The sequence below is a fragment of the Myotis davidii genome, unplaced genomic scaffold (assembly GCF_000327345.1).
Source record: "Myotis davidii unplaced genomic scaffold, ASM32734v1 scaffold653, whole genome shotgun sequence".
Lineage (NCBI taxonomy): Eukaryota > Metazoa > Chordata > Mammalia > Chiroptera > Vespertilionidae > Myotis > Myotis davidii.
The window spans coordinates 585,719-594,400 of record NW_006285129.1 but is presented as its reverse complement, the minus strand read 5'-3'; the positions used below and the strand labels follow the sequence as shown (position 1 = coordinate 594,400).

The 8,682-nt window shown below is 37.3% G+C and overlaps 1 protein-coding gene across 2 annotated transcripts in view; it reads left to right on the top strand.

Annotated features, from left to right (window-relative positions):
- CTSS (cathepsin S) overlaps nucleotides 1–8,682 on the top strand; it is a 16,047-nt gene that overhangs the window by 3,391 nt on the left and 3,974 nt on the right. For both annotated transcript variants that reach the window (XM_015558732.1, XM_006755649.2), the window contains exons 3-8: nucleotides 19–145; nucleotides 1,740–1,862; nucleotides 2,935–3,084; nucleotides 5,240–5,467; nucleotides 6,491–6,656; nucleotides 7,897–7,999. In XM_015558732.1, coding sequence (XP_015414218.1) covers nucleotides 19–145; nucleotides 1,740–1,862; nucleotides 2,935–3,084; nucleotides 5,240–5,467; nucleotides 6,491–6,656; nucleotides 7,897–7,999 — 897 coding nt within the window. The remainder of the gene's footprint in view (nucleotides 1–18; nucleotides 146–1,739; nucleotides 1,863–2,934; nucleotides 3,085–5,239; nucleotides 5,468–6,490; nucleotides 6,657–7,896; nucleotides 8,000–8,682) is intronic.

The window sequence follows — 8,682 nt, the reverse complement described above, 5'->3', positions numbered from 1 at the left end:
TGACCTTTCCTTTCGCAGAATGAAATGGCTGCTCCTGGTTCTGCTGGGGTGCTCCTCTGCCATGGCACAGCTGCACAAAGACCCCACGCTGGATCACCACTGGGATCTCTGGAAGAAAACCTATGGCAAGCAATACACAGAAGAGGTAGACGGGATTGCCACTTGAGCGATCTGCTTTAATTCTAGTGCTCTGTGCTTTATCCCTCTCAAATTATATTCTTACAAGCAGTGTTTTCAATAAATGTTCCGTTCACATTTCTTGCCAGATTCTGCTCTTTGTACAGCAGGAAACAAACAAAAAAAAAAACAAAGTTCCTGTTTTTATAGAGCTTATACCCTAGTAGGAGAGACAGGAAATAAGTCAATGAATAAGCAGGTATATAGTATGTTAAATGGTGATAAGTGAAGTAGAGAAAAACAAAGCGAGGCATGGAGGGTAGGAAGGGCCCTGGGTGATGGCTGGGGGAGGCTGGGAATGATTATTCTATAGGACAGTCAGGGAAGGCCTCACATACTGGTATAAGGTGACATTTGAGCAGAGAATGGATAGAAGCCAGGGAGCAAGCAAAGGGGATAACTAGAGTGAAGGTCCCAGGCCATGAGGAAAGAGTACATGTTTGGGAAATAAAAGACCCTGATTTCCGCCCCTGGCAGATGGAATGCCAGATGTTGTTTCTTGACTCTCACTTCCCACTTTGTACTCTTGTTTTTATTTCAAAACATACTTACTGATTTTGATTTTAAGTCCTTAACCCTAGTGCTCCAAATAACTAAGTCCTGTAACTACAGGGTGTCCCCCCAAAAGGTATACATACTTTGAATAATTATAAAGGCAGTATTTATTAAAATACATTTCATTTTCAAAATGTAGTAGAATCTACAGACATTGTATATATACATTTTGTGGGACACTCTGTATATAATACTAATGAGTTTGTAGGCAAACATGCAATTACTTATTTGATGTATCATTTTTGTATAAAAAGATACTTTGAGTAGAACATGTACCCTGAGTTGTTTTCTTGGAACGATGAACTTCACCCTTACTCTAATTTCAAAGTCCACTAGAGTTAGATGTGCAGATGGCACCACTGTCTGGTTAAATTAAAGCTATCTCTCTTTTTAATGATTTCACTCCCTAAGGAGAAATAAAAATGACTTTCCATTGGTATCTTACCTTAACTTATTTAATTATCCTACTTAACTTACCTCAATAAGTTCATTTCTTGTTTCCTTTCCTATACTTCATTATATTTATTTTTCTTTATTCCGTTTTTTCTATTCTAGTGGTTTAGAATAATAAATACCAGAAGAAAATGGAGAAATAGCTTCAAATCACTAAAGAAACATAGCTAGAAATATATAATCAGTTAAACTATCTTTCAAGATTGAGGGCAAAAAAAATTTTTTTAAACCTGTAAAGATTTCATGAATTTACTACCTACAAAGGATATAATTCAACCAATAGCACTTTGTAAAAAAAAACAAAAAAAAACTCTTTAGCAGATTGAAGAAGTTCATTATATATCATAAAATAATATTAATCACATCCAGCAATTAAGAGCAAGAATTAAGATTAATATATAGTTTTACCCGTTATATTGAATATATTCATTTATTTAGATGCCCCCTTGCAGATCCGCATTTGGTAGAATGTTTCATAATACGTTTATTTTCATTACTGAACACTTATTTGTGCAGGATTCAGTACAACTATGTTCTTTTTCCTTACATATTAGAATGAGGAGGTAACACGACGTTTCATCTGGGAAAAGAATCTGAAATATGTGATGCTTCACAACCTGGAGCATTCAATGGGGATGCATTCATATGATCTAGGCATGAACCACCTGGCAGACATGGTAGGTAAACCACAGATAATCCTACTCTTATCTCTTGGTAAGCATGATTTCTGTCTTTCAAAAGCAAATTGAAAGTAAATGACAAAGGCCAATTATTTACATGTACAAAGTTAAAAAAATGCAGAATTTAAAGACAAGAATTTGTACAGATTCCTTTAGTCCTACTGTGACCACTTTCCTTAACAAATCCCTTCTTTATTTTAAAGTCATAGACTACTATTGTTTTTTGTTTTTATTGATTTTAGAAAGCATTGCCCAATTTTTTAAAGCCTGGTAAGACTACTCACAATCTTGTAGTTACCGTACTCATGTAAGTCTAATTGACAATTTAATATGGTCCCCCTGCTTTCTTAATTGGGGAATGCAGGCATTTAATATCACACAAAAAATCTCCCATTTTAGATTCTGATCTACCCTGCAAAACTGCACCACTGTGGCCAAAATTAAGAATCATAGGATCATTTGAGATCTTGCTCCTTGGAATCACCGTACCCCTTGGAAGGGAACATCCTAGGTAGATTAAATTCCCGCTTAAATGTTGGACTCTCCTTTGTAATGCTTTCTCACAAGAAAGACCAATTCAGTTCACTTTTTAGACAGCTCTTTTATAGAATTATGCCTTGCTTTGAACCAAAAATCTATCTCCCAGTAACTTCTAGTTTCTATAATTTTCTTCTCCTTCCCACTGTCTAACTGGGATACTAATGCAAAATGTAAGAGTAAAAAAGAGACCCAGATAATTCACCCACGAGGTAGTTAACAGTATCTATGATGGTCACAACTACCACTTGTTTTTTCTCAGATGTCAAATACACGGAGTGGCCAGATTATTATGACCACCCCATCAGTACTTCATTGACACTTCCAAAAATACTGAATATTGAAAACATCCTAAGCAAATACTCTCAAGGTTTTATTATTATTATTATTTGCATAACTAATTCACTTCACTGTACTGATGGGGGTGGTCATAATAATCTGGCCACTCAGTGTATATTCAGAGTTATAGTTACTAGGATATTGAAAAGCAGGATATAAATGAAAGGATATATATACATTTTTTGCCTTGTAGACCAGTGAAGAAGTAATGTTATTGATGAGTTCCTTAAGAGTTCCCAGCCAATGGCAGAGAAATGTCACTTTCAAGTCAAACCCTAATCAAAAATTACCTGATTCTATGGACTGGAGAGACAAGGGGTGTGTTACCGAAGTGAAATACCAGGTGAGTACCATCATGCCAGGCCTCTGTACCCCAGGTAGAGTTCTCTCTCCTGTAAATACTTAGTCTAGCTACATAATTTGGCAGTGAATCTCCCTGATGTACTTTCTAATTATTTTTATTATTCTGTCTTCTCAACTAAAGTGTGAGCTTCTTGAGAGCAAGGACCACATACCATTCTTTATTTGTGTTCCTCACTAACGATTAGAGCCACATTATACAAAAACTGTGAACTAAGCAAGTAGGTCAAGACAGACCTTCAGTGCTCATGCTATCCATCGACTGCACTGGACCCTCCACCACGCTAACTGCTTGGGAAATAATATTGTCTGTGAGAGAATATCTCCCTCCATCTCACTTATGAAATTCAGGTTGGAAGGAGAGGAAGGAGTTAGAGCTCAGAGTAAATCGCACAATTGATTCGATTAGGCTTGCATTGTTAGAATAAGAAATACAGCTTTAAATTTTTGTTTCTATGTTTTTATATTTCTTTTATTTTGCTTGTAAAAAAAAAGCTACAAAAATCCTAAATTAGGGCTAAATAGGAGTAAAACACATATATCACCTTAGAGATCTAGGTAAGGAAGACTCAGAATATTCTAAGCACCTGCCCTGGCTTGTGACCCATAAAGAATGTAAAAATTAATGAGTGAATGCTACTGTTCATCTCTTTTTCCACCTAGTTATTTTTCTTTCAACTAGTTTTGGGTTTCTTTTTTTTAAAATATATTTTATTGATTTTTACGGAGAGGAAGGGAGAGAGATAGAGAGTTAGAAACATCGATGAGAGAGAAACATCGATCAGCCGCCTCCTGCACATCTCCTACTGGGGATGTGCCCGCAACCCAGGTGCATGCCCTTGACCGGAATCGAACCTGGGACCCTTCAGTCCGCAGGCCGACGCTCTATCCACTGAGCCAAACTGGTTTCGGCTAGTTTTGGGTTTCTTAATGGAGATTATCTAAAATAAAAGTTTGGGAAGATCTGATAAACTGCTTATTTAGGTGTTGACTATAAATAATGTAATGAACTTCTTTCCCTGGGTGCTTGCATTTTAATAGGTGGTTTTGCTTTAACCAAAAGCAAATTCAGTGTGCTTTCTTTGGGTAGAGAGCAAGGTGGGATGAGAAGAGAAGAGAGTGAGAGCAATTATGATTGGGCTCTGGACCCTCTATACCTTTTGTTTTTCTGTTTGTAAAATATCTTTGGATTTAAAAATTCAGAAGCTAAAATAAATTTTTGACCTTATGTTTCAGGCATGGCATCATTTGGCAGGAGAAAGGGCATTTTAGATCAAGGGAATCACCCCAGGTCCTTTCAAATCATTTTATTGTAGGAAACTATTTCCTTTATTTATGGGTGAAAATAGCTTGGATTTAGTACATGCTTAATAAGTACTGTTTCTTAATGTGTTTGAATATGGCAATTATGCTTTGAGCTCAGCCATTTGCAAATCTTTATCAAGGCTGAACCTTGCCCAGAGAATGAGCAGGGGTTTAGCCTTCATGCCCATTGTCTAAGACAATGATTGTCAACCTTTTTCATCTCATGGCACAAATAAACAAATTACTAAGATCTGTGTCACAACAACAACAACAATTTTTTTTGCCTATCTGACACAAAAAATAGGTATAATTTTGATTCATTCATACTGGACAGCTATTGTGTTAGTTGTCATTTTTGAAAAATATGTTTTTATTGATTTTATAGAGGAAGGGGGAGGAGAAAGAGAGAGAGAGAGAGAGAGAAAGAGAAACATGATGAGAGAAAAACATCAATTGGCTGCCTACCAAATGCCCCCCTCCTGGGGCTCAAGCCCTGAAACCCAGGCATGTGCCCTGACAGGGAATGGAACTGTGACCTCTAGGTGCCTGGGACAACGCTCAACCAACTGAGCCACATCGGCCAGGGCCGCTGTTGTCACGTTTTTATTTGACAATCTAAGGGAAAAGAAGTCAGTTTCCCTGACTGAATAGTCAGGTATATGTTTTAGAAATTCTTGCAGCACCCCAGTGCCCCTGCCACAACACACCGGTTGAAAATCACTGCACTAAATAGTTCCCTTGAAACTATGGACAGGGCTGACATGTTGGGTGTTGCCCAATTTGGATGTTACTAACTTTCTATGATTGCCTATATGACTCTGCCTCTGTTTCAGGGTTCTTGTGGTTCCTGTTGGGCTTTCAGTGCTGTGGGGGCCCTGGAAGCACAGCTGAAGCTGAAGACAGGAAAGCTGGTGTCTCTGAGTGTCCAGAACCTGGTGGATTGCTCAACTGGAAAATACAGCAATAAAGGCTGCAATGGTGGATTCATGACAGAGGCTTTCCAATATATCATTGACAACAATGGCATCGATTCAGAAGCTTCCTATCCCTATAAAGCCATGGTGTGTCGCAAGGAAATATTTTGGGCTGCCCCAAGATCTTATCTCTCTTGATTGACTGTACTAAACTCACCACCAAGCCAATTGCTTGAGAAACAGTGTTATGCGTATAAGAATCCTGATTAGGAATTCTAAATTCTCAAGAGTTCTCTTTCTTATGCAAGAGCCTTCTTAATTTATCAGTGGCATATTGGTTTTAGACAAGCAAATACAATTCATGCTTAGAAGTGGAATTTCAGCAAACCTTCCTTAAAATTCTTTCTAAATATCTGCCTGGTATTTAAACTCTTTGTCCTGTAGCCTCCCATGATTACTCTTATCTCGGATCATCAACCACATCATTCTTCTAGCTACTAAAAAACTAAGTAATGCTTTCTTCCTCTTCCTTGTGAGTTCATAATATATTTTATTAAACAAATATAAGTAATATATCCATCTATATTGCAGAAAATTTAGAAAAGATAAAGTCACTCCAAAACCTCCTACCTTATCTACTATTATTTTGGTTTATTTCTTTCAAGTTCTTTTTCTACTAAGCACTTAAAAAGCATAGTTGTATAAACAAACATGAATCAGTAACCCCCCCCTTTCCCACATGAAACATACTGTTTTCCATATTACATGGTTGTTATAAACCATTATTTAAACTGCAGATCATCTTGTAGGCATTATATTACCAAAAAGATTTTAAAGCTCTAGTCTAGAGTTTATGATCTTTATGTTGTACACCCCTACAATCCACCTTAGAGTGTGAGGGACATTATCCTGGCAACTTATGCACATATGAAGATGTGCATAATGTAAAACAATAGAATAATTCTATATATCCTCTGCTATTGATGAATCATGGAACTGGGCTTTGGAAGATTTGATTTTTCTTTCTTCAAAAACAGGAAGGCACCTTAGATACTTGAAAAGGCTAAATGAGGAAAGAAAAGATATTTGAAGTCCAAACTTAGGATATTGGTGATTTATGAAAGAAAGTGAAGTATACTTCTTTATCTAATTTATACTCTTTTTTTGCAGGATGGAAAGTGCCAGTATGATGTAAAAAATCGAGCTGCCACATGTTCAAAGTATGTTGAACTTCCTTTTGGTAATGAAGAGGCCTTGAAAGAAGCTGTGGCCAATAAAGGACCTGTGTCCGTTGCTATAGATGCGAGCCATCCTTCTTTCTTCCTCTACAGAAGTGGTAAAACTCAGATATAATATCCTCTTGTTATATTCTGCCCTTGCACTATTAGAAAGAACATCCACCTCTGAAAGTTTTGAGTAGGATAAGCAGAACCCTCCATTTCATATACACATTTTATACCCAGTTCTAACTAGTAAAGTAATACTTACCAAAGTTTACTAACACTATATGCCAAGTACCATGATGAATTCTTTCTATGCATTATCTCATTTAATCCTCACAATAACCCTATTTTACAGATGAAAAACTTATCTTAGGTTAACTTGCCTAAAGTCACACATTCTGAAAATGGTTAACTGGGATTAGAAACTGTGCTACTTGACTCCAGCACCTGTGCTCCTAACCACTGTAGCCACTGTGGACTGCAGGTGCAGCATAGCAGTATAAAGGAGGGCACCCACTGATGGGTAGAAGGCTATAATATTTTTTCTAAACCTCACCTTAAAAATAATTTCATCTAGCCCTAGCTGGTATGCTCAGTGGTTAGGGTGTTGGCCCCCACATACCTCAGGGTTGTTGGTTTGATTCCTAGTCAAGGGCATGTACCTGGGTTGCAGGTTCACTCCCTGCCCCCCCTGTCGGAGTACATATGGGAGGTAATCAGTTGATGTGTCTCTCTCACATCAATGTTTCTTTCTCTCCCCCTTCCTCCTTCCCTTCTACTCTCTCTGAAAAGCAATGGAAAAAATATCCTCAGGGGAAGAGTAACAAAAAATTTTAACAAAATCATTTCATCTACTAAGGAATGAAAATGTATGGAAGAAACAATTTAGGAATATTTACACAAAGAAATTCAGGAGGCCCTGGCTGGCTAGCTCTGTTGGTTAGATGGTCATCTGGTCATCTGGATAGGACACGGTGGAGGGTCCCATTCCCTGGTCAGGGCACATATAAGAAGCACCAATGAATGCATAGGTAGCTGGAACAACAAAGCAATCTCTCCCTCTCATAAAAAAAATACAATAACTGTATATAAGTTAAAAATAATTAGAAAAGGGTGACAGTTTTATCAAAGAAAACTTCTTAGGAAACTTGACAAAAAAACTAACAAACACAGCATTGTTGGCAAAGAATTAAGAAATATAAATAGTTTAAAAATTAGAGTATATGTTCCTAAAATTTTAATTAACCTTAGCCATATATGCAAAACAGTCTAGTAAAAGTAAGAGCATTTTCAAATGTCCTTCATTATCACATACCATTCACTCTTTTTCATCTCCACCCATTTTATTCTCAGGTGTCTACTATGACAAAGCCTGTACTCTAAATGTGAATCATGGTGTATTAGCGGTTGGCTACGGTAACTATAATGGGAAAGACTACTGGCTTGTGAAAAACAGGTAATATATTTGTACTTTAATGTATATTTAATTAAAATCAGGAATTGGAAGGAGCCTCAACAAATGCTTTCTTGTGATTATGGTGATGATCATGATATTGACAATGATAACATCTTATAAAGTGACATTCTAAATAACTCAGTGCCCCCATTTCTTCACTTCCTATTGTGCCTTCAGCACTTTGTCTTCATGGCTGATCTTCTACAATACTTTTCTGATCATTCCTTCTTGATCTCCGTTAAGAATACCTACTCCTCTGCTTAGCTCACAGATGTTGGTCTTTCCTCCAGGGCTCCATCCTTTGCCCATTACTCTTCTTATTCTATATTTTTCTTGGGTAACATCCTTCCATTCTTAGGATTTTTAGCTATATACTATACTTAGAGGCCCGATGCATGAAATTTGTGCAAGAGTAGGCCTTCCTTGCCCCAGCTGCCAGCACCGGCTTCCCTCTGGTACCAGGGACCTGGGCTTCCCTCATAGCCCCAGCTTTGTCCAGAAGGTCGTCCAGAAGGAAGTCCGGAAGGACATCTGGTCTAATTAGCATATTACACTTTTATTATTATAGATAGTTTCAAATCTCTAACTCTAATTCTGACCTCTGCCCTGAACTTCAAACTTATTTATTGGGATATACTCACTTCTGTGTATCTTATTTTCTCCAAACTCAATATATCCAAGGA